At 52.0% G+C, this 25,500-nt stretch overlaps 2 protein-coding genes across 2 annotated transcripts in view; one reads left to right on the top strand and one right to left on the bottom strand.

The window, feature by feature from the left end:
* The window catches only part of LMF1 (lipase maturation factor 1), a 142,735-nt gene extending 130,532 nt beyond the window's left edge, over positions 1 to 12,203 (bottom strand). Inside the window, exons 1-2 of the mRNA XM_059861986.1 lie at positions 11,975 to 12,203; positions 3,507 to 3,816 (exon numbers count right to left, since the gene is read on the bottom strand). Coding sequence (XP_059717969.1) covers positions 3,507 to 3,816; positions 11,975 to 12,188 — 524 coding nt within the window. The 5' untranslated portion in view covers positions 12,189 to 12,203. The remainder of the gene's footprint in view (positions 1 to 3,506; positions 3,817 to 11,974) is intronic.
* A 6,266-nt stretch (positions 12,204 to 18,469) lies between these two features.
* Positions 18,470 to 23,652, top strand: SOX8 (SRY-box transcription factor 8). Its single transcript, XM_059861984.1, has 3 exons — positions 18,470 to 19,132; positions 20,278 to 20,516; positions 21,228 to 23,652. Exons 1-3 carry the CDS (start codon positions 18,690 to 18,692, stop codon positions 21,956 to 21,958), a joined length of 1,413 nt encoding a protein of 470 aa, XP_059717967.1. The 5' UTR covers positions 18,470 to 18,689; the 3' UTR covers positions 21,959 to 23,652.
* Positions 23,653 to 25,500: the final 1,848 nt, after the last annotated feature.

Below are 25,500 nucleotides of genomic sequence, written 5' to 3'. Positions count from 1 at the left end.
CTGCCCCCCAAATCCCTGCCTGATCCTTCTCTGCACCCCCAAATCCCTGCCTGATCCTTCTCTGCACCCCCAAATCCCTGCCTGGTCCTTCTCTGCATCCCCAAATCCCTGCCTGGTCCTTCTCTGCACCCCCCAATCCCTGCCTGGTCCTTCTCTGCACCCCCCAATCCCTGCCTGGTCCTTCTCTGCACCCCCCAATCCCTGCCTGGTCCTTCTCTGCACCCCCCAATCCCTGCCTGGTCCTTCTCTGCACCCCCCAATCCCTGCCTGGTCCTTCTCTGGCCCCCCCAAATCCCTGCCTGGTCCTTCTCTGCACCCCCCAATCCCTGCCTGGTCCTTCTCTGCACCCCCCAAATCCCTGCCTGGTCCTTCTCTGCACCCCCCAATCCCTGCCTGGTCCTTCTCTGCACCCCCCAATCCCTGCCTGGTCCTTCTCTGCACCCCCCAATCCCTGCCTGGTCCTTCTCTGCACCCCCCAATCCCTGCTGCACCATTCTTTTCCACAAGGGAAGAACTCACTAAAAAGAACCTTGCAGCCACCTCCTGCTATAACATTTTATTTATTGCCTTGTTTAACTTATTCCCTTTCCTGTAACTCAACCAGAATCTAGAAAGGAAATAAAGGCAACGGGATTTAAAAATTTAAATTCCCACCATCCCAGATTTTTTTTTCCCTTTTTTAATCTGTGCTGTTTGACAATGGGCAATGAGCTTTGGGAGCACAATAACCCAGGGGAAGGAAGGGTTTTCAGATGCCAGTTGGAAATGCTGGAAGGGAGGAAACAACAGGAGAAGAAACAGGAGATCAGTGGCAGAGTAGCTGAAAAGTTTGTTTCTATAAGAAAATGTAATAGCTCTCTGGAGACACCTTACTGGGGGAGAAAAGTGAATTTATCCCAGAATTACTCAGTCATTTTAGGAGTGCATTAGTGATTCTGGTACAAAAACTGATTTAATTCCTGCTGGAAGCCTCTCCCCCAGAGCTTGTCCTGCTCATCCCCACAAACACAATCCCACAGGGAGTGACACCACACACAGAGCCTTCCTGGGGTCACCTGCAACGAGCATTTTGATTAAACCAACCAAGCTTTTCCCATATTCTTGTTTAAATGGATGAAAAGCCATGACAGGAATATTCAGGAGGAAGTGGGGAAAAAGGCAAAGCCATTTGTGTGGGACCAGTGGAGCTGCACTCTGGGCAAGCTGGATTTGCAGGCTGCAGAATGGATGTTGGGCTATGAGGAATTCCCACAAAAAACTTTTTTTAAAGCAGCTTTAAACAGCTTCTACTCAACTCAAACTGACTACTGTCATTTCCCTACTGCAAACATGACAGGAATAATCAAGGTCAAAATGAACATAATGATTCAGCACTTCACCCAACAGGTCAGATTTTAAATATTCCTCTGCCCTGGCAGATTTTGAACTTCTTGACAGTCTCCTACTTCAAAAGGAAAAAGTTCAAAGTGGCAGATGGAGAAAAAAAAGAAAAAAAAATCCAGTATTTTAAGGCAGACACACTGAGCTTCTGATGGAAGTGTGACACCATCACATGGGTGGCCTTGACCCCAAACACATCCAGGTTTAGTCTGCCCAGACCCACAGCTGGTTTGGGAAACCCAGAAGGACAAAAACCATCACACTTCAAGGTGGAAAGCACTGGCAACCTCCACCCCACACTTCCCAGGCACCAAAATAAATCCATTTCACTGTGAGAACCAAAGTGCATCTTACTTCAGGCTGCTGAGAGTCAAGGACAATAACCTGGCAAAGCCAAGGGCCACAAGCTGGGCCTGCTCCTTGGGATTTCAGGCTGCCCAAACACTCCTTATCCTGCACACAGCTCAGAGGAACAGTTTTTTGAGGGCTTTCAGACCCTCCAAGCCCTCAGCTGTGCTGTCCCCAGGCTGGTGGATGTTCCCCAGCTGCCAGGTGGGGCCAGGGCAGGCAGGGAACGTGTCCTGCCCTTCAAAGGCCACACTTTGCTCTTCTGAAGCTTCCCCTGGCTGAGCCCAAGCCAGCTGGGCAGCAGTTGAAAGAGCTGCTCCTTCAGCAGCCCAAAACAAATAGGGACATTTAAAATTAAAATAGACAAAAGGGCGATAAAAGGAATAAATTGTCCCTCTCTGGCCTAGAGAAGAGAGCTCTATTCCTGCTGATCCTGCTGGATCTCCCCTGGAGGGGCTTCCCAGGGAGGCTCAGCAGAGGATTTTGGTGGATGGGGAAAGCTCACAGGGGTGGCTCACAGGAGCCCAGGCTGGCCAGTGGGTAGGGACAGCAGGGTTGCACCAAAAAAAAAAAAATTTAAAAAAAAATCAAAATTATGTTTTTATTTTGAGCCACAAAGGATGATTTTTTTTTAATATATATTTGGGTCACAGGAGGAATTTCCTGCTCATTTCAGAGACCTCTCTGCTGAGCTGCCTCATCACTCCAGCCAGGAATGCCTGGCATTGTCCTTCCCACCTCAGGAGAGCTGTGCTCTCTTGCAGGTGCTCTGGAGAAGCAACAGAACCCATCAGAACCTCTCAGCCTGCCCCAAACTGGGAGCAAGACAATCACTGCACCATCTAACCCCACCTAGAAACCAGTGTGAGAAGGAGGTGCAAAGCCAGCCGTGGTTTTAAGGCCAATAATGCTTTAAGTTGGTGCTGAGTTAAGAGCTCAGAGAATGGAGCTTTTCAGAGGCTGCTCTCCTTCACCCACTGACATTCCAGCTGGAGTAGGATGGGAGTGAATGGGGCAGCACATGCAAACCCTTAAAATCCAACCCACTGAGCCCAAGTGTGGGAAAGGTGCCCTGTTGTAAAGCCAGAACATTTGGGAAGAATCTCCCTGGGCACCTCTTGATGGCAGAAGCTTTTCCCTGCCCACGAGCTCAGCTGCAGGCAGAGGCACCTCAGGAGGTGACCTGATGAAATTTGGGGTTTTCATCCTCTTCCAAACAATGTATTTGGGGCCTGAACAAGAGCAGGGACAAGCCAAAGCCTTTATTGCAGCACCACAGCCCTCCCCTGCAGCAGGGTGACTGGCAGGAGTCAGGGGTTCTCTTTTCCCCCCACTAACTTTCTGTGCTTAGTGTGAAACACAGAACTGCAGCTCTCCTGGACAGAGCTGAAAACTGAGAAACCACCCTAAAAGCAATGATTGAGAGAATTCCCTTCAACAGCCTTGAGGGGAAGCACTGCACAGCTGGGATAACACAGAGGGGAATGTCATGGAATGCCATGGAATCATGGAGTGAAGATTATCTAATCCCACCCTGCCCCAACGAGCAGAGGAGAACTCAGGACAGATATCCCAGGTAAGACAGAGCTGGGACATGGCCATCCATCATTTGTGCCCATAAATCATTCCTGCCAGGCACTGTCCTCATCTCACATTCCTACATGGATAATCTGCTGAGGAACAATCACAAATTGGCCTGGAAATCCAAACTGCACCAGGAAAAATGTGGACCACAAACAGCAGGAGGGAAAAGCAGAGCAGAGGGACTGAGAACCCACCAGATCTGTCCAACGTTGACCAGGGAGAGGTAGAGGAGCCACAGCAGGGACATGAGGACCATGTTGGCACAGCCAGTCAGCAGCACAAAGGCTGCCACTGCCAGGCCAGCCAGGGCCAGGCAATCCAAGGTGCTGTCCATGGCAGACCAGTCCAGGAACCAGATGAGAGTGGGGGCATAGCTCAGGGCATCCAGGCCGACCTTGCCCTTGAAGTATTTCTTGACTTCCTGCAGGTAGAGCTTGCAGGGGAGCAGCCCCTTCTCTCCTATCAGCTGCTTGTTCTGCTGAAAAGCCACCAGGAAGGCCACAACTGCAGGGGAAAAAAAAGAGAGGGAAAAACTGAGAGAGGAATCACCCAGGGTGAGGGAGAGGATTGGAATCCAGAGCTAGAGAAGTCATTCTTGGAAGGAATTTATTCCCAAGTCCTTATCTCCATTAAAATCCACCACAGTCACTAGAGAGCCCAGCAAAAGGTTCCCTGGGTTGCACCTGGAGGATCTTTAAGGTGCCTCCCAACCCAAACCATCCCAGGATTCTGTGGTTTCTAGAACCACAATGCAGCAGGCAAAGGAATTCCACAAATCCTGTCTTGGCTTGGGAGGAGAACAGATCTCCCCCTTTATGTAACATCACCAAGTACCAGAATCTTCTCCTTGTATTGAAAACACTTCAGAGATCAAAATATTGTTAATGAGACAGCTTAAACTCATCTACTCCATGAATGAGGTGCTCACAGAATCCCAGGATGGTTTGGGCTGGAAGGGACCTTGGAGATCCTCTCATCCCACCCCTGCCATGGCAGGGACACCCTTCACTGCCCCAGGCTGCTCCAGCCTGGCCTTGGGCACTGCCAGGGATCCAGGGGCAGCCACAGCTGCTCTGGGAATCTGTGCCAGGGCCTGCCCACCCTCACAGGGAAGAATTCCTAATTCCCAATATCCCATCCATCCCTGCCCTCTGGCAGTGGGAGCCATTCCCTGTGTCCTGTCCCTCCATCCCTTGTCCCCAGTCCCTTTCCAGCTCTCCTGGAGCCCCTTCAGGCCCTGCCACGGGCTCTGAGCTCTCCCTGGAGCCTTCTCCTCTCCAGGTGAGCACCCCCAGCTCTCCCAGCCCGGCTCCAGCCCTGGAGCAGCTCTGGAATTGCTCCAATTCCTTCCTGTGCTGAGGACCCAAGAGCTGCTCAGAGCACCCTCAATTCTTTGAGCCCATGGTTCACTCCCACAGCCGCCCAGAACAGCAGCTCTGACCCTCTGCATCCTCTCACACCCTGGAAGGTTGGAAATCCAAAATATTACATTTCCCCACCCCTTAAATTCCCCCTTTTCCATGTCCTTACAGCTGTCCCATTTATAGGGCTGCTGCTCCAGCCCTGGACACTCTTAGACCAGCTAGCTGCTTTTTTTAACAGCACATCAGCAGTTTAATTACAGCTCATAGACCTAGCATTTGATGTCCTACAGAGAAAGTTGGGCAGTTTTTAGGCATTATCTCATATTTTAGGCATCTCCTGCAGTTACCAATTTGCAGTTTGTAACTCCAGTAATCTCCATGTCTCAGAGAAAAAAAAAATGAGGAAGGCCAACATTTCCTGATTAGGCTGCATCCACTAATTTACCCATCCTTCAAACATTACCCAAACACCAGCCACGTCATGGGCAGCAGCACCAGAGCTCCTGGAAAAAGCCAATTTGTTCCCCTCCCCAATCTTCCTTGGTTAATGATCAAATCTGTTTCCTTCCTTATCTCAATGCTGGCATTCTGCAAACAACAACCCTGGTGTTCATCTGGTGTCTCTCACTGGGAGCACTGGGGGAGAGGCTGTGTGAAATCAGAGCCCAAACTCCCATTTCTTTGAAGTCTGAAGCAGCAACCCAAAGTCTGCAGCCCCAGGGAATCCGACTGAAAGTCCCATTCCCCAGACAAAGGTCTCCAGTGGGTTCCACTTAATCCACTTAATGCTCCCCCAGCTCTCTGCACACAGCCATGGGTTTTATTCTCATTTAAAAACCACTAAAAGTCATCATCAGCTCACAGCAGAGGTCACTGGGAGGGTTCCCTTTGATTCCAGAAGATCCTGAACCCCAGGGATGGCACAATAAAGTTGGGAGTTAATGGGTTGTGTCTCTTCCCATCCATCTTTTCTACACAGTGAATGATTTTACAAATAAAAGACATTTTTCTTCAATTATTTTACTCAATTATGGATGGGGAGAGACATGAGAAAAGCTGATTCAAACACTACAGGATCAGTTCTGGGACACAAATTAAGTGTTTTCTATTTTATCCATATTTTTCTACCAACAGTCAGCTCAGCACAACTGTGTAATCCGAAATCCTGACATGAAACCAGCAGAAATAAAATTTTTCTGAGCTTTAGACAGCTTCATATCTTCATTTTTGGTTCTGAAAAAGCCAAGTGAAAGCCAGTTCTGCCTTAAAACTCCGTGGCTTGATTTCCCATGATTAGCACTGCAATTTACCGCCGAGTTTTCCAAAAGTGCTAATCAAATTCACCTCTAAATGCTCCAGAATTGCTGCCCCAACCCATAAATGCTGAGCAGGTTTTTGCCTAAAAAAAGTCCAAATTAGACCCCTGTGCCGTGCAAGAGACAAACAAGGAAAGGGTCAATTAGGAAAAACAAACACCAGCAATTCCAGCAAAGAGCACACTGGATGGACAAAATCCTGCTCAGCCTCTTTGAGCCTGCAGGCAGCAAAAAATGGGTTGGGGCTGCCATGAAAGGCACATTTTGGATGGCCCAGCTCAGGCTCCAAAGGGGTTTTCCCATTTCCCACAGCTGGGATTTCCCACAGCCCCATCCACAACGAACACCCAGCAGCACCAGCCCTAATTTTGGGAGGATTCACCTCTCCCAGAGCAAGCCCCACGGTTCCAGCTGTGTCTGATCCATCACCTGCCAGGTGATGCTCACGCTCCCAGAGCTCCATCCTGGATCCAGCTCCCTCTCCTGGACACTCCCCATGCTCAGTCTCGGGATCACTCCAGGCTCCCTCTCCACCCATCCCCAGCATCTTGGGGATGGGCTCATCCCCATCCAGCTCCCACCTCCACCCACCCCGGCTCCATCTCCTGAGGTTCCCCCCTCAGGCAGCAGTTCCTGTGCTGCTGGACACGGGAAGAGCTGAAACTAAAGAAACTGCAGAGGATTGCAGCAGCACAGGAGATGCCCAGATCCAGGAGGGAAAAAGGGAAGTTATTTATCAGCTTGTCATTGCTTCCTCTCCCTGAAGCCCAGAGAAACTGGAGCCTTAAATTCAGTGTAACAGACTCTGCTGCCTTCTCCAGGAACCTTCCCTTCAACCATGGCTTGATCAGGGGGTAAAAAAATCCCTTTTCCCCCAAAGCCTGTGCTCCTTCCTCTTCCTTAACCCTTATTCTGGAACCTCTCTCCCTGTGGCCTCATGGCTGGGGATTTTTCACTCGGCATCTTCCAGCTCAAACAACTTTGCTTCCTCTTTGGGCACTGACTGGCAGCATCGCCACCCTGCTGGGCTTGGGGCACTGACCCACCTCTCCTTGCTCCTGGAGCTTTTCCCTGGGATTCTGCACCCTCCAAGCCTCCAGACCTGGCACAAGCCCCTCCACCCCTGGGCTCGCTGCCTGTGCTTCCCACGGACAATTCCAGGACCTGGGAGGGCCCAGCCCCCTGTTCCTGGGGCTGTGCAGGTGGAGGGAACAGAGCAGCTCCAGGTCTGCCTCCCACTGCAGAGCCTCTGACAGCTCACATGGGAGCTCTCCCTGCTGCCAGCTGAGCTTTACATAATACATGCAAATTACCAGGGCTGCTAATAGACCTTCCCTACTTATCCTCACCTCGGAAGGTGCTTCACTGTACTTTTCCATTAACTCCCCCCTCTCCTTCCCCTCCCAGACTCCCCTCTCGCCCTAAGCCCAGCATGTTCAACCCCACATGGTAGCAATAACCTCCGCCCAAGCATCCCCATCCAAAGGGATTCGCTCCATCCAGATTTCCCTGGCACCTCAGCTCCCTCCTCTCAGTCCAGGCTCAGCCTGTCATGGTGGGAGAATGAGAGAATCCCATTTTTCATGCTCAGGAAAGATTTAAAGATGTGAAATCCAAAACTTTCCGGTCATATGGCTTTTTCTGTCTCCCCCCTTCTTGTTAAAAGAAGTCTTAACTTTTCCTTGATGCCCAAACCACAAGAAGAACTGAACCAAGAGCTCAGAGCCTTGCCTGAAAACCAAACTACATTTTGCACACACACACAAACTCTGCCTGGAGCAGTTTACCAAGTGCCCCTTTGACCCAACGAGGCATTTGAACAGGCCCTGAGCTGGATGCTGCAAACTGAGGTTGCACTGCTGGAAAGAAGAAAGAGCAGAATATTCCTGGTATTTTATTACCAGAGAAATGAATCAAATTTTCAATTGATGAATTCCCCTGCAAAGTTTTGCAACAAGGAAGCAACAACACCAGAGCACTGAGCAAAAGGGTGAAGCCAAGCGCCCACAAAAACCACTCAAAATGCTCTGCCCTTAACACATTTTTTGTTTTCTTGCCTTTCATGGCCAAGCTGAAGACTTTGGGGTGGTTGCTCCAGGGTTTGAAGTGCTTATCTCCCTGCTGCCTCCTTGTTTGAAAAGCTGTGGAAATAGAAAAAGCTTCTCTTTGGGTCTGGGGCTGTCCAAAACCACCCCAGCCCACAGCTGGAGGATCCCTCTGCTCCAGAGGGGCTTTGGGCAAGGAGAAGACTGAGAGAGAGATTCCTTTCTCCACCTTTGTTATTTTTTTTCCCCATTCCAGAGGGATGCAGCTGCTCAGAGGACCCAGAGCTGGTGCTGCACAGCCCTGCCAAGGAGCACTGGGCTGGAATAAAACCTCTCAGGGCAGCAGAAGTGCCTGAAGATGTTCTCTAACCCTGAGCAGGCAGGCTGAAAGCTACTGGGAGCTTGGAATAAAGCTGAGGGAAGGGAAGGCAGGGGAGATGGCAGAGAAAGAGAGGAGGAAGGACACCGGGGAGAGCCAGGAGCCTACAGGAAGCCAAACCCCCCGAGAGGGCTTTGGATTTCAGATTTAGGAAGAAGGAGCCTGAACCTCCCGTAGCTCTGGCGCTGGGGAAAGAAAATACTATTAAACAATACATAAGGAGAAGGAAGATAAACTGGATTTAAATAATAGCTTTTATTTCAAAGCTCTCCACAGAGCCTGGCTGAGATTGGGGAGGGTGGTATCTAATTACTGAAATTTCTCCAGCTGGAATCTGATGATGGTAATCACCCAAAAAGAGCACTTAAAAATGATTTAGAAGGAGGGTGAAGGGAGCAAATAATTCACTTTTGTTGTTGAGAGCTTTGGGACCAGCTATTTACCTGTAAGAGCACTTCCAACAAGATCTCAAAGTATTTCTGGATTGCCAAAACACCCATCCCTGGCACAGGGAACACACACAGGGAAAGAGCAGGATGGAAAAGCTGCAGATCTCCAAGTGACATTTGGCCAAACCTGCCCTGCTCAGGTGAGACCCACCTGCAGAGCTGCCTCCAGCTCCAGGGTCCCAGCACAGGGAGGACCCTGGAGAGAGTCCAAAGCAGGCACCAGGATGAGCAGAGGGATGGAGCAGCTCTGCTGGGAGAGCTAGGGTTGTTCACCTGGAAAGGAGAAGCTCTGGGGTGACCTCAGTGTGGCCTTCCAGGACCTGAAGGAGCCACCAGGAAACAGACAGACACCATTTTTGAGGGACAGAGAGACAGGACAATGCTGTAAAGACCAAACCTCACAGAGCTCTTTCAGCTGGATCCACTTTCCCTGCCAGCAGCAGGTGGGGTTGGTCTCTGACCTCTCCAAACCCTCAGATCTTCTCCCACCTCCCAACTCCAACCTGCCTCTCACACAGCAGCTGCTTTGCCAGGGACTTCCCAGGCTCGGGCTGCTTCTGGAAAACCCCTTCAAAAGACACAAAAAGAGAAGGGAGAGTAAAAGCAAAGTGGGAGGGCACACAGAGGGACACTCCACACCTGTCTTGCTCTTGCCTGTCCTCCCTTCCACACGGGAAGATCCTCAGGGAAAACATATCCCATACCTGCAGCAGGCAATGAACACCCCCTTGGGAATGGGTGGGGGCAGGAAGGAGGTGACAAGCCCTCAGAGCACACTTTGGGGTCACTGCACACTCCAAATCGTGTTTCTCTCCCCCCCATCCTCAAGGGCCTTCACTCTCCCACCCAGGAGAGGAACAATCCCTTGGCTCCCAGAGCTGAGCCCCGATCACATTCCCCAACACCTTAACACAAATCCCCCCTCAAAGGAAAGGGAAAGGAAAGGGTTACACATAAAAGGGTGAAATGAAAGAAGGGGGGAAAACATCCCACGGCTGAGGAATGTCAAACTGTCACAACGGCATCAACCGTCTCCTCAGCGAGTCTGAGCCTCGGCGCGCGCGGAATCGCCGCGTCTGGGAGAAAAATCAGCTGTCACAGTAAATGCTTCCATCTCCAGAAAAAAACCTGCAAGAGCAGCCTGGCACAGAGGCACTGAATTGTTTTCTGCTGTTTTTAAAGCCAGGCACTCCAAAGAGATCAAAGGGCAAACCCTCCTTCCCACTGGAGCAGCCAGAGGGAATCTGCCCGCTCGCAGCCTCTCCGGCTCACGCACGACAAGCACTCTCCACCCCACAAATTCTTGTGGGGCACCTCTCCTGCACTGCCAGCCCCAGCACGGCTGCCTGTAGGAATCTGACCTGTCTCAAACCAGGCCCAGCTTCCTGGCTTTGGTTCATTTGGCTCACCCCAAACCAGCAGCAGAACTCCCCAGGGCCTGAGCGCAGCCAAGCACAAGTTGCACAACAAGCAGGTGAACTTTTCCTCTCCTTCACCTCTTCCCTTAACAAGGGACACAAAAATTCTCCTGCCCTGCTCCTTTCAGCTTCAGTACCCCAAACTCACCCTCTGCCAGCCCGCTCTCCAAAAGGTTTCCTCACCTCACACTATTGAGGTATTTTGGGGTCTCCCCCTGACTTTCAGCCATTCCCACTCCTCTCCCCTGCTTGAAAAACCACCACGAAGAATTCTCCCTCTTTTTTTAGCACCCCACATTTACTCACCAACCTACAAACTCAGCTTCACCCTCTGGCTCAGCCCCTCCCAGCCTCCTTTTCTCCTGCAGCCCTGCAGTTTCAATCGCTTCCACCTGTAACTCACCTGAACCCATCAGATCCTCGTTCCCTACCTCGTTGTCCCAGGTGCCCCACTCACCACAAGGTCCCACACCTTTGATTTCCACCAGTTCCCACCCCTCCAGCCAGCCCCTGCTCCCTTCCCACCCCCAACACTCCTTTGGTCCCAGGTGTGGCACATTTATCACCCCAAATCCACCCCTGGGCAGCAGCAGCCTCCACTGAAGGCACAGCACAGAGCACTAATCAGTTTTTCATAAGGAAACTGCAAACTGAGCCACGGGAAACTCAGCAGCCTGGATTTACACACGGGGGAATATCGGAATCGCTTTCATTTTGACTGAAAGAGTCATAACCTCGCATTTCACCGAGAGCTGAAACCAAACTAGAACCAGAGCACGTGTCAAAGCCATACGAAACTACAACTTCTGCATGGTTTTGATGCAAAATAATCTAAGCAGGCTGGCAGGCTACAAATTCTAACGATTCTGTGGACAAATCTGGGGCAAGTTTAGAATTTGTACCGTAGTGTGTTACTTGTCAGTTTTGGTTTCACTGTAAATATTTTTAAGCAGAGCACCAGTGGGCTCTGAGCACAGCTCTCAGTGCCAAAGCAAGAGGCAAACGAGCACGGCAGAGGCTGGAAACTGCTTTCACTGTGGAATATTTTAAGGTCATGCTGACTCTAGGTCCTGGCTGTTGGTGGTGTTGGCACCCAGGGATGGCATCTGTCCCTGCAGTCCCGCTGCTGCATAAGACAAAGAGTTCCTCTCTTGCACTGTGAGCTCACAACTTCAAGGGAAAGGATGAGCAGCTCCAAGCAGCTCTGCTGAGAGGTACCAGCCTCATGGTGTGAGCAAAGTTCTCCTTCCAGCTCCACCAGCTTCCAGCATCACCAACCCCATCCAGCCATCCCCAGTCCACCAGGAAAGTGGGACTGGGAAAGAAGAGAATCGTGGAATATGCAGAGCTGGAGAGGACCCACAATGATCATAAAATCATAAAATATTCCCAAGTGGGAGGGTCCTGCAAGGATCGTCGGGTCCCGCCGCTATTCCCGTACGGGACGTCCCAAGGATGTCACCACGTGCTTGGGAGCGGTGTCCAAGGGTTCCTCTGGCAGTCTTGGGAATGTGCTCATTCCCTGGGGAGCCTGCTCGGTGCCCCACCACCCTCGGGGGATGGGAAAACAGGAAAACCTCTCCCTGCTCTCCCCCAGCCCTCCCTAGCAGAGCTCCAGCCGTTCCCTGGGCGCCGTCCCCGGGCTCCACTCGGGGACACCGCGGGGGGATCAGCGCCCGCCCGGCACTCACAGTACAGGAAGGCAATGGAGCGCAGCAGCACGATGCGGGTCAGCCAGAAGGTGCCCGGGGACAGCGGAAGGGCCGCGGCAGCGAGCCCGGCCTCGGGGGGCTCCGGGGATGCAGCGGGGGCCGCTCCGGGAGCTCCATCGGGGGCTCCGGCCCGGCCCGGGCGGCGCTGGCGCAGCCCCGCGCTGGGAGCCGCCATGTCGGGCACAGCGAGCATGTGCGGCCCGGCGGGGCGGGCCGTGAGGGGACACGGCGGGGTCGGGAGAAAAATAGGGGAAAACGGGCAGAAATGGGGAAAAACGGGCAGGAACGGGGAAGAACGCGCTGCAAAGCGGCGGCGCCGTGCAGGGTATAGCGAGCGTGTGCGGCCCGGCGGGGCGGGCCGTGAGGGGACACGGCGGGGACCGGGAGAAAACGGGGAGAAACGGGGCAAAAGGGGCAGAAATGGGGCAAAAAAGGGCAGAAATGGGGCGAAACTGGCAGAAATAGGGCAAAAATGGCAGAAATTGAGAGAAACTGGCAGAAATGGGGAGAAACTGACAGACTGCTCTTCAAAGCGGGGCCGCCGTGTCGGGTGTAGCGAGCGTGTGCGGCCCGGCGGGACGGGACGTGAGGGGACACGGCCGGCACGGGGAGAGACGGGGCAAAAATGGCAGAAATGGGGCAAAAGGGGCAGAAATGGAGAGAAACTGGCAGAAATGGGGCAAAAAGGGCAGAAATTGAGAGAAACTGGTAGAAAGGGGGAGAAACTGACAGACTGCTCTTCAAAGCGGGGCTACAGCGAGCGTGTGCGGCCCGGCGGGACGGGACGTGAGGGGACACGGCGGGGACGGGGAGAACTAGGGGGAAAACGGGGATAATTCTCTGAGAACCGGCGAGAAAATGCAAAGTTTTATTTAAAAATATTTAAAAATGAAATAAAGTAAGAGGGCAGCGCGGCTGCGGAGGTGTGAGAGGGCTGGAGCGTCTCTGTGATGAGGCTGCGGGAGCTGGGGCGGGCTGGAGAAGGGAAGGTGAGAGCGGATCCCATGCATTCAAATATTTATTTCCAAGGGGTTTTGGGGGATGATGCCGGGCTCTGTTCTGTGGTGCTCAGCGACAGGATGAGCAGTGATACCCTAAGGAAAATCAGAATCCAAATCGCAGAATATTCTGGTTTGGAAGGGACTGGCCAGAATGATCGAGTCCCTTCAGTGAATGGCTCACATTGAATCCACAACCCTGGAATTGTCAGCACTATGCTCGGACCGGCTGAGCTCAGGACAGATTAACACAAATTCCACCTCAATTTACAGAAAAACTGGTTTCCATGAAGTTGCCAGGGCCGTGGAACAGGGAGGGTGTGGATCTCCCTCTCTGGAGACATCCCAAATCCACCTGGACACGTTTCTGTGTCCCCTGCTCCAGGTGACCCTGCCTGGGCTGGGAAATATAAGTTCATTTTAAGTTCAATTCCTCAGGTTTTTCTCATGGTTTGGATTGGGAGCTCATCCAGTTCCAATTTTAGGCACCTTCCACTGTCCCATGTTGCTCCGAGCCCCATCCAAGCTGGCCTTGGACGCTTCAGGGATCCAGGGGCAGCCACAGCTTCTCTGGGAATTCCATCCCAGCCCCTTCCACCCTCACAGGGATTTCCTCCTAAAATCCCATCTAAATTCACAACTTAAAATACCACCATGATTTTTACTTCAAATAATTTACAGACATCAAACACTTGGCTGCATGGAGTTCATAAATAGCATTTTTGAACATAAACATACATTGAGTATCCCCTTAGTAAACACCTCGGTGCTGGTCGCTGAGAAAGCATCTGCTATCAGGTGTAACATTATTCAACACTTCCCAGCCTCTAAACCAGTCCCTTCTAAATGCCCCTTTTGTTTTTCTAGTTTCCCATCACTGCTGCTCGCATTGTTCTCCTTAGGAAAAAAAAAAAATAGAAAAAATGCCACATAATGGTGCTTTGTATAGGGAAGGAAAAATCAGCTGTTTGTTAAAGGCCACTGGAATACTGCAGTTCTGGATCAGCCACGAGGTTTGGAGAGGAAAATTTCAATAGATGGGAGCTAATGGTTTCCTTTGTGGGGTCTTTTACAGCAAATTCCACAATAAACGGGGGTGTCTGTAAAACAAACTGGATAATTGAGGAAATTACTGCGGGAAAGTGGAGGGTTTAGGTTAAAGTTTAGCAAAAAGGGAAGAGTAATTGGGGCTGGGAGGGGAATGCTGAGCTGGGTCGGTTTTCATTGCTGAGAGTCACTCTGAGATGTGACACATCATGGAGCAGGAGCACCTTCCAACAGGACAAGCTGTAAATTTTAAGCCTAAACCAGCAGAAATGTGTGAAACTAAAAAGGACTTAATTCACATAACAGGCAGTGGAAGCCTTTCCTGGAAGATGATTCAGGCTAGAAAGAAAAACATGTGATAAACCAGTTGATTAGGACACCAAATGACGTCTTTTCTGTCCCAAATGTGACTCGAGGATCTTTGTGTGTCCCTCGCAGCTCAGATACTGTGATTGCACAAATCCCTTTGTGGGGACCATCACCTGTGCTGACTCTCCTGCTCACTTCTCGATTTCTTCTTTTATTTTCACCTGGCAACTTGAGGAAAGAAAACAGTGCAAACACCAAGCAAAAATAACTCAGACAAGGTATTTCAGAGCGAGCCTTGGAGCCTTTCGAGCCTCCAGGGGAAGGCGATTGATGAATGCCAGGCGGGCAGGGGCATCATTGATGCTCATCTCCATTCACCAAGCCGCCCCCAACGCCACGTCCCCTATTTTGCTGTGTTCCAAACCAGCTGCAGGAGTGCCAGGGGAACAAGCCTTTACTGTCACAGCAGCCAGCAGCTGTCCCCAGCAGCACCCCAACCCCGCTGGCTGGCCCTGGCACCCGAAATCGCCCTGTGTTCTTTCAGCTCTGGCCTTTCTCCCCTCTGGCTGCCAGGATTTGGGTTGAAAGGGAGCAGAGAAAGCTGAAATCAGGAGCTTGGGAGGCAGCATGGGCACGGGGGGCTGCTCTGAAGGGAACAGACATGCAGCTGTGGATAATGCAGGCACACACCGAGCACTCAGCTGCGCTTGCTGAAAGGGACGTGGGCACCTCACAGGGAATTCGGGAGCTTTCTTCTAAGCCATTTTTTTCCAGCAGTAATAATTCTTCCCTTTAAAATCCCCGATTTTCCCTGTGGAAATCTAATCTTTAACTCCAGGATTAAGGCTGGAAAGGATTTTTAGAGGAAGAATCACCTTTATTTCTCGTGTGTTTGTGCAGGTTAATGAGGAGGGGCTGGTTCAGAAGAGGGATCCTTAAGTGGTACCACAGGACAAGCAATGAATAATCACAATAATCATAATTAATCACAATAATCCCCATTATTTTGAAAAGATGCCATCCAGGCTGTGCTATGCAGGAGAAAATAAGAGATCCTTTGCCAACACCTCACCTGACATTTAATGTATGATTCGTACATGGGTGGGTTTTGATCCTGCATCCCAGAGCACATCCACAGGCTCCGGAGTGCTCTTATCCTCTAAAAATGCCTTCCCTGGCTGCCACTAGAAAGGAAATTTTTCCTTCCTGGCACGAGCAGGGCTCTGCCTGCTCTGGAGCCAATGCACACACGCTCTTATTCCTGCAGGAGGAAGGGGTATGGAACAGAGGAACCGGGATGGAAGGTGGAGCAGCCTCCATCCCATAGGGGTGCTGAGGATTCCCAAGTGGGAGCGGGATGGAGCCAGGCACACGTACTTGGATTTACTGCCTGATTCCCAGAAAGTTCCTGGCCAGCTCAGGCAGTGTTTCTCGGAGGCCACGTCAGAAAATGAAGCAATATTCCCAATATCAACCTCTGCCGTGCCCACTCTGTCAGGAAGAGCTGGATCTGTTCCCCCAAATCCTCTCTGCACTGGGTGCACTCCTAAAGGCTCCACTGGGCCGCAGGAGCCTGGGTTGTTCCCTCCCAGATCTGTACCCTTTTCCTGGGAATGCTGATGTCAGGGCCTGCTGTGTCAGGCCAGGCTGACACAGCCTGTGGGATCCTGCCCTGCAGCTCCAGCCCGTGCCCATCCCTGGGCAAACATCCCCATCCTTTGTCATACAAAAATCCGGACACGAGACCCCGCGGGACAAACGGCCCCACTTGAACCCACTTGTTCCCTGAGCATTATCTCATTCCATTTCATGGCTGAGTGAACTTCTCAGGAAACCAGAGCTCCTGAGCACCTCCAGGTGCTCCAGCTCCCTCCTTTCCCTGTGTTCTGGCTGTGTGAGGCCAGGGAATTGTGCTCCATCCCCCGAGGAGCGACACGGGAAGGCAGAATGGTTCGTGCGGGATCAGGGACGTGCAGCAGGACACGTTCCCTGCCCCGCTCCCAGGCACGGCCTCATCCCCGAGCCCATCTCTGGAATAAGAGGAAACAACCACCCAAAGTCACCTTCCTCCTTCTACCTGTGCTGCACAAAGAGGAATTCAAGCCTGTGGGCTGGGAAATGCAATTCCCTGCCTCAGGCAGGGCTGGGGAGCTCTGGAAGGCAGCAGCGAGCAGGGAAGAAAGCCAAAGTCTGTAATTCCTCCTGTCCTTGGGGGCTTCTTTTGCAGGGATCTTTGGAGCTGAAGACAGGGAGCAGAAAAAAGGGGTTCTTGTTCCCACTCCTACCTCCAAAACTCCGAGCATCCCACAAATCCCTTCCCAGCCTCAGTCACGCACTGAGGTTGGGATCTTCCGAGGAAGGTGCTCCACAGGAGGGGCTGGATTGGGAACAAATGGACTAAAAATAGTGATTATTGCTTGGACTCGCCCCTGGATAAAACAGATGAAACACTGGAATTCTGTGAGTCAAGATAAATTGCCTAATGAGACAGGATTTATAGGAATATGCATTAATTATGGGTCACGGGAGAGGGGAAAAAAAGATTTTCCCAAGTGTCCGACAGCATTGCAAAGTCACCAATCCACAGCCCAGGGAAACATAAACTCATCCCCAATCTCATTAAATTTTAGAAGAAAATTTCAATTATTCAATTAGCAAGTCCAACGTATTTAGTTTGCCTTGAGATTTAAAATACAATTTGCAAAGTGTCTTTAAAAGAAAAATTATTTCAAATATGTCAGGCGGTAACTCTGCAAACGGAAAGCTGAAAACTGGAAAAATTACAGTTTGGTTTTTTTTAAAAAAAAATAAAATTAAATCCTGCTTTTCCATTTGAGAGAACAAATTAATTTTCACATAGAAGGCAGACGGATGTTTGGGCACATTTAAATTTAAAACATACGGTTTATTTATTACACATCACAGTAATTAAACAAAAACCACCATATTCCTGGTACTTTTTAAACGCTGGAATTCTTGAAGCCCAGTTTCTTATTTATTCCCCTGTTAATCTTATCCGTGACCCTCTGTTTTTCCAGGGGGAAGCAGCAGATAAAACTTGAATTTGGGGAGTTGTTTTTATTTCCCCCCCAGTCGCAATTAGAAGGCTGAATTCCGCGGCTAATTAGAATCAAATGCTCCAAAGAAACGCTGGAAGAGCAGGGCTGGCTCGGAAAGACACAACTTAAACTGACGGGCGAGATTTTGGGGGTCACCCTCCCTTTTTCCCCCATCCAAAGGCTCACCCCGAGGTGCCGCATCCTCCTCTGGCCGGGACCTCCCGGGCGCTTCCCGGTGCTGGGGATGGAGCCCGCTGCGGGAAAGGCTGCGGGAAAAGAGGAGGGAGAGTCGGGGAGGGGACACGGAGGGTCTCGTGTCGCTCTTTTCCACCGATTCCCCGATTTCCTCCGTTATTCGCCCGCTGGAGAGAGCGGGGCCGGAGCGACGCGCTGGGGGCTGCGGGAGCGCACGGCCCGGGGGCACCGGGGATGGGCTGCGGGGAACACACAGGGAGCTCTGCCCGCCCGGCCACGCACCGACCGCCCCGAAAAGCCCTGAAAAAGGGGATTTAAAACAACCGGCAGTCCCACGGCACCGCTCCGCCGTCCCGGAGCCGCTACCGCTCCGCCACCCCCGTTCCGCAGCGCTGGCAAAAGGACGCGGCCGCTGCATCCCGCACCTGCTGCCCGGTACCCCGCTAGAAAACCGGGACCCCGGCTGCACACCGGAGCGTCAAACACATCCCCACCGTCGGGGATCCCCGCCAGTACCGCGCGGCGGTGAAGCGCCCGGACGATTTGCAGCGGAAAAAGCACAGAGGAGCCGAAAGAGGCAGCCGGAGCAGGGAGCCGGAGCAGCGGCGGGTGGCATCCACCGGGCCCGGGCGGCAGCGGGACCGGCAGCGGGACCCCCGGCCCGCGGTAGGCTCCGGCCGGCGGAGCGGGAGCTCTGAGGCGGCGGGCGGGCGGTACGGGCCCGCCGTCCGGAGCCGCGCCCCTTATGCAAATCACCGCGCCCTCTCCGCCAATGGCGAGCGGCGGCGGAGGCGGGGCCGCTCGCCCTGCCCTTAAAGTAACTTGTTGCCAGGGGCCCCGTTTCGCACTGGACGTGGAGCGCGGCGCGGGCAGCGCGGGGCCCCGGCGGCAGCGGCGGCAGGACCGGCTGCGGAGCGGGGGGGTAGCGCGGATTTTGAGCTGAGTTTTGAGCGTTTCGTGTCTTTTTTTTTTCCTTCTAGTACTTATTGTTTTTACCCGTTTTCCCGCGGCGCCCCGCGGAGGGTGCGCGGCCCCCCTCCTTCGGGCGGGCACAGCGCGCGGCCGGCCCGGCTCTGCCGTCCGCCGATGCTCAACATGACCGAGGAGCACGACAAAGCGCTGGAGGCTCCGTGCAGCCCCGCGGGCACCACCAGCTCCATGTCCCACGTGGACTCGGACTCGGACTCGCCGCTCTCCCCCGCCGGCTCCGAGGGGCTGGGCTGCGCCCCCGCGCCCGCCCCGCGCCCGCCGGGCGCCGCCGCGCTGGGGGCCAAGGTGGACGCGGCCGAGGTGGACGAGCGCTTCCCCGCCTGCATCCGCGACGCCGTCTCGCAGGTGCTCAAGGGCTACGACTGGAGCCTGGTGCCCATGCCCGTCCGCGGCAACGGATCGCTCAAAGCCAAGCCGCACGTCAAGCGGCCCATGAACGCCTTCATGGTGTGGGCGCAGGCCGCCCGCAGGAAGCTGGCGGACCAGTACCCGCATCTGCACAACGCCGAGCTCAGCAAGACCCTGGGCAAGCTCTGGCGGTGAGTCCCGACCCGATCCGACCCGCGCGGATCCCCCGTGCCGCGTCCTCCGCGGGGCTGCGCGGCCGGAGCCCCGTCCCAGCGCTTCTCTAAGGCTTCTGCCCGCGTTGTTTTTGTTAATCTCTGTTTCTCGGGGCTCTCGGAGCGATTCCAAGGGAGGTACCATCCCCTTCCCGAGCATCCCGGCGCGCTGCGAAGGACACAGCGGTCCCTGCTCCGAAAATTCCCCCGAGCAGGGGCTTGGGCACCCTCGCTCCTGCCGCGGGTGGATTTTCCCTGCTCCGTCTCGGAGATGCACAAGCCCTTCCCTTGCCTGCGGCTTCTCCATCCCCACGCGATGAGGCTTCTTTAATGACTTGTTTTATGGCTTTTCCTAATTTTTTTTTTCCATTTGGCTCGCTTGATGCTTTACAAGCTATAAACGCAGCTAAACTCATTTTTTAGCAGTTATTTTAACGAGCTCCCTAATTTCCCTGCTTATCTACTCAGTGCTGCCCGGGGATGCAAACTTTTATTTGCTGAGCAACATCCGAGCCCGCTTTGCTTTCCAAGGCTCTTCCCCGAGCCACGTTTCTCCGTGTGGTTTATCCCGGGGTGTCTGCCTGTACCTAATTCCCGTCTTTTCCTGCCTGCTCGGGCCAGCGATGCTCCCGCTGCGGTTTGAGCCTCTCCAAGAGTTTGCAAAGAGAGGTGTGGGCAGGGGGCAGAGAGTTTGGAAAGCAATAATCCCATCCCTGGTGCCTTGGTGGTTTCTTTGTAAGCACCAAACAAAGCTGGAAATGTTTGTGGCGGTGAGGGGGTGGCATTTGCAGGGCAAACATGGGAATTATGTTTTGTAATTGTGTTAGAAATGTGGAAGGGGGATTTTGTTTTGCCCAGTTACCCCTGTCTATAGTGGTCGGGTTTTTCATGCTGCTGTAGCTGGTATTTTAATCCATTTTTTTTTGCCGTGGATTTTAACTCCTTTTACCACAGCAAATTAATTTTGTTGTTAGTTAACTGAGTGCTCCGATCCATGCATGGGAAGTGGGGATGTGCGAGTCTAAAAACAAGAAGAAAACTTCTAAGGAAAAGATCTTAATTTTGGCTTTTTGGTTTTTTTTCCCTCTCTTCCTTACTAAAACAACCAACCCCCCAAAAACCAGTTTACTGAGCGAGAACGAGAAACGTCCCTTTGTGGAGGAAGCCGAGCGGCTCAGGGTGCAGCACAAAAAGGATCACCCGGATTACAAATACCAGCCCCGGAGGAGGAAAAGCGTCAAAGCCGGGCAGAGCGACTCGGACTCGGGGGCTGAGCTCAGCCACCACGCCAGCACCCAGCTCTACAAGGCCGACACGGGGCTGGGGGGCATGGCCGACTCCCACCACCACGGGGAGCACGCAGGTAAATTCCCGCTGATCCCTGTGCCGTGGGGGGTGGGATGGGGTCCCGCTGCTTCCCGCCGGGCAGAGCCCCAGGAAGTTGTTGTCCCAAGAGCTGTGCTTGGAAGCACGGCCATGGTTTTCCTCAGTGAGTGTTCTTAGAGCTGCCTGTGCTGTAGGGAATGCCAAAACACCGGGATCCCGGCGTCCCTGGATGGGGATAATTAATTATTCTGGGCTAATTATTTGTATGATGGGCTAATAAGGGTGCCTGTGGAGTAGGGTCTCAGGGCAAAGCTTCCCAGCACTGGGAATTGGTGTGCTGACAGATTCTAGAACGTCCTGCAGCCTCAGACCCTCCTGGGTCACGGTCCTGGGTCCCTCTGATTTGGGAGAGCTGGGCTGGGCTCGGCAGCCCACAGGGAGAGGATGAGCTCCATCATGGGCTTCCCTCTGTGAATGCACCCCCTGGGGGGATTGATGCTGCCAGGGTGTCCTCCTGTGTCCCAGGGTGATCCTGATGGGCACAGTGTGCTCCCAGCTTCATCCCGTGTCCCATGAGGAAGGCTCATCCCAGGGGGAACACGGGTGGACATTCCATGTGTGACACGGTGCTGCAGATTGAAATCCCCAAAGGGAGCGCTAACAGACGGGTGAAGCCCATTTATTGAACGGCAAAGGAGTCGGGTGTTCTGTGGTCACTGCTGAAGCCTCGCTGTCCCTTCATCCCCAGGCCAACCCCACGGACCCCCCACGCCGCCCACCACCCCCAAAACCGACCTGCACCACGGCAGCAAGCAGGAGCTGAAGCACGAGGGCCGGCGCCTGGTGGAGAGCGGCCGCCAGAACATCGACTTCAGCAACGTGGACATCTCGGAGCTCAGCAGCGAGGTCATCAACAACATGGAGACCTTCGACGTGCACGAGTTCGACCAGTACCTGCCCCTGAACGGCCACGCGGCGCTGCCGGCCGAGCACGGCGCCGGCGCCGCCTCCTCCTACGGCGCCTCGTACGCGCACTCGGGCGCGGCCGCGCAGGTGTGGACTCACAAGAGCCCGGCCGCGGCCTCGCCGGCGGCGCCCGAGCCGGGCCAGCAGCAGCGGCCTCACATCAAGACGGAGCAGCTGAGCCCCAGCCACTACAGCGAGCAGCCCCACGGCTCCCCGGCGCACTCCGACTCCTACGGCTCCTACGGCGGCCAGGCCTGCGCCACCTCGGCCGCCCCGGCCGCCACCGCCGCCGCCTCCTTCTCCAGCTCCCAGTGTGACTACACGGACCTGCAGAGCTCCAACTACTACAACCCCTACCCCGGCTACGCCTCCAGCCTCTACCAGTACCCCTATTTCCATTCCTCGCGCCGCCCCTACGCCACCCCCATCCTCAACGGGCTGTCCATCCCGCCGGCGCACAGCCCCACCGCCAACTGGGAGCAGCCCGTCTACACCACGCTGACCCGGCCTTAAAGGATTCCCGGAGCCTCCCGGGGCTCCCCTGGAATTATGCACTAATGAAGGAAAGAGGAGGAAGAGCGTGGAGTGTTCCAAAGTGCCTCCTGAGCCGCTGGGAACTTTCTGCTGGTCGCCACCTTGCTTCGAAACTCCCCCCGAAAGGACAGAGCTCTATTTTTTTTTTTTTTTTTAAATTTTATTTTCTTTGATTCGTAGGATTTAAGTAATTCAAAAAACTAAAAAAAAAAAAAAAAAAAACCAACCAAACAAAGGACAGAAAATTAAATAAAAAAAAGCAAGAGAGGTAAAAATAAAAACAAAAGGAAAAGGAGCGGCGATGCCTTTTGAGTAAATGAAGGACAAAAAGTTGGACTGAGCCGAACTCGCTCGGCCTGGAAGTTTGGCCAAGTGCAAAAGGTGGAGAGAGAGAGGGGGAGACAAAACAACGACAAAAAAGCTGTTTGAGACTTTCAGGGTCTATTGCAATGTGAGGAACGGACCAACCTTGAGGGCAGGAACTCACTGGGACCAACAGGGATGAGCCCCAAAATCCCAGAAAAATCCCGTGGGAAGAGTCTGATGGGACCAACCAATTCAGTGTCTGAAGTGTTTGTTGATTTATTTTCTTTTTTTTTTTTTAGTCAGGAGTTCTTCTAAGCAAGGTTTGGCTGTAATTAACATTTTGTTTTGGGTTTTTTTTTGTTTTTGGAAGCTTCAAATGTTTTTGGTTGTTCTGGTTTTGTTTTTTTTTTTTTTTAATCTGTTAAATATGTATTTATGTTCTGTATTATTTTGTCTTTTAATTAATGAAGTCATTTTGTGCAAAACGAAAAAAAAGTAGAATTTTTAAAAGATTTTAAAGATGGGGGAGGGAGCCTAAAAAAATAGTGGAGATGATACAATAAACTGGTGTTATGAGTCTATAGATTTTCCTTGGTTTTTGGGTTTTTTTCATTTTGGAACCGCTGCAGGAGCCGTGCTGGAGAGAGGGACTGAAGGAATCCATCCGCCTGGAAACTCCAGTGGGAATGTCAAATAACGAGGGGGGGAATTACTAATTCAACTGGGAGGCTCAAATGCTGCCTGAAAAGGGCAGGTGATTTTCTGGCCACCTGTTTTGGGCCGTTAAAATGGGATTTCAGGAGTCTTCGGAGGCTTTCAGAACCAGGACTGCTTTAAAGGAGCTGTAATTCCATGAGAAACCAGCGACTTCTGCTTTAATTTTGGCTTCTAGGGACCAGATATCATCCATCAAGCTGTGAAACTAAAACCTCCTCCTCCACTAAAAAAAATGGGTTTAGGGTACTTAGTTTTTAGACTAATATTTCATTGATATATTTCTACTTCTTCCATTGTATGCTGAGCATATAAATAACCATCTATTTTATGGGAACTCGTGCCTTTAAAAGCCTTTGTAAATCTAAAACCACCTTTCAGAGGTTATTCATCTTTTTACCTTTTCTACGTTTCCTACTCTTTTTTCTAAAAAAATATTTTTTTGCATATTTCCTTTCGTGGCGGGGGAGGGAGGGACACGCTGGGCTGGGGGAAAAGACAAAAAAAGCTCATTTTTATGCAATCTATTTTTCTGTATAAAGTTTGAAAGACTTTTGGTTGTTACTGATCTGTTCTCTTCACTCGCTTCTGACTAAGCAATGCTAACTTTTGTACAGATCCATTTGATAAAATTAAAAAGTGCTTTTTATCAAGGACGTGTTCTGTTTTCTTTCTGCCCGAGCCTGTTTTCCGTGCTGGGAAAAAAAAACCTGGGAAAACAGCTTGGAAGGCGATGGAATCTTCAGAATAAAATATTTTCATCAAGGATTTATTTCCCTTTTAGTCTGGATTTGTTTTTTTACTCGCTCCTTGTCCCTGCGCTTTGTGTGTTTGAGAATTTTTTGAAATACAGATAAATTAATTTGATTTTTCCTTTAAGAAGGGCATTTCCATGCCTGTAATCCTGAGGATTTCAGAGGATTTCAGACTGCTCCCACGAGGCTGGGTCTGCAAGGTTTTAGCCCCAGCTGATTTTCCTTCTGTAGGGAATTTACAGGAAGAAATTCCCTTTTCTGCTTGGTGAGCCCTGGTAAATCAATCCCTCTGAGTTAGGAGAGCAACCAAATTATACGTTGCACGTCGGGCTTGGTGTATTTCTCTTTTCAACACGGTCATTAACATTGTTACATCTGTAACTTTTCTTTTGCTTTCTTGCAGCAAACATTCCCTCCCCGTTCTGCCTTTGTCCGCTCAGCGAGCAAAGGGATCCCAACCTGGGAGGAAAAAAAATTGGGATGGGGGAATTCCAGCCCTCCCTGCTAGAGAGAAGAGGCTGGAAGACGAAGGGGAATAAATGTGATGACAATTAATGAAGCTGCAGCCCATTAAGGAGGGCTGGGGAGCAGAATCCCGGGCGGAATTCGGTGTTTGCAGCCTCTGCCAAGAGGGGCTGGAAGGCGACACCATTTTCTCCGTGCTCCTTTCCAGAGCTCCTGGCAGGGGGATTTCATCCCAGCCCGAGCCAAAGTGCAGCGTAATTCCCTTCCCTTCCCTCCCTTCTCCTCCTCCTCCCGTGACTCTGCAGATTTCTCTGGTTTTAATCCTGATTTATGCCTGGGAAATGGATGAGTTCTGGCTCTGCCCTCGAGGCTGGGGTTTGTGAGGGGAAAAGGAAATACAAGGTGGGATGGGAATGGTTTGGGGATGATCTAAAAGGGAAAAGGAAATACAAGGTGAGATGGGAATGGTTTGGGGATGATCTAAAGGGGAAAAGGAAATACAAGGTGAGATGGGAATGGTTTTGGGATGATCTAAAGGGAAAAGGAAATACAAGGTGAGATGGGAATGGTTTGGGGATGATCTAAAGGGGAAAAGGAAATACAAGGTGAGATGGGAATGGTTTGGGGATGATCTAAAGGGGAAAAGGAAATACAAGGTGAGATGGGAATGGTTTTGGGATGATCTAAAGGACAAAGGAAATACAAGGTGAGATGGGAATGGTTTGGGGATGATCTAAAAGGGAAAAGGAAATACAAGGTGAGATGGGAATGGTTTGGGGATGATCTAAAAGGGAAAAGGAAATACAAGGTGAGATGGGAATGGTTTGGGGATGATCTAAAGGGGAAAAGGAAATACAAGGTGAGATGGGAATGGTTTGGGGATGATCTGAAGGGGAAAAGGAAATACAAGGTGAGATGGGAATGGTTTTGGGGATGATCTTTGCTTTCTGCTGGATGTTTGGTGGTACATCTTGGGGTGGCTTCATTGGTGGCTGATAAAACAAAATTAAAAGATCTGTGTGAGATAGAACGGTGAATCACCCAAAATAACCACATTAAAAATAGAAAATCACCCCAAAATATCAAAGGCTGCACTGAAGCATGCCTGGCTCCTGGGAGAGCACAGGGAGGGGGCTCTGTGCACCCAGCAGGATGCATCCCTGTCTCCTCTCCCTTCTCCCAGTGCCACGTCCTTGTCCCGGCCAGGAGCTGCAGGATGAGGGTGGAGCTGTGCTCTCATCCCAAGGATGGCACATCCCCACCAGGCAGGTTTTAAACCCA

The sequence above is a fragment of the Haemorhous mexicanus genome, chromosome 17 (genome assembly GCF_027477595.1).
Source record: "Haemorhous mexicanus isolate bHaeMex1 chromosome 17, bHaeMex1.pri, whole genome shotgun sequence".
NCBI lineage: Eukaryota > Metazoa > Chordata > Aves > Passeriformes > Fringillidae > Haemorhous > Haemorhous mexicanus.
This window is presented reverse-complemented; position numbering and strand designations above follow the sequence as displayed.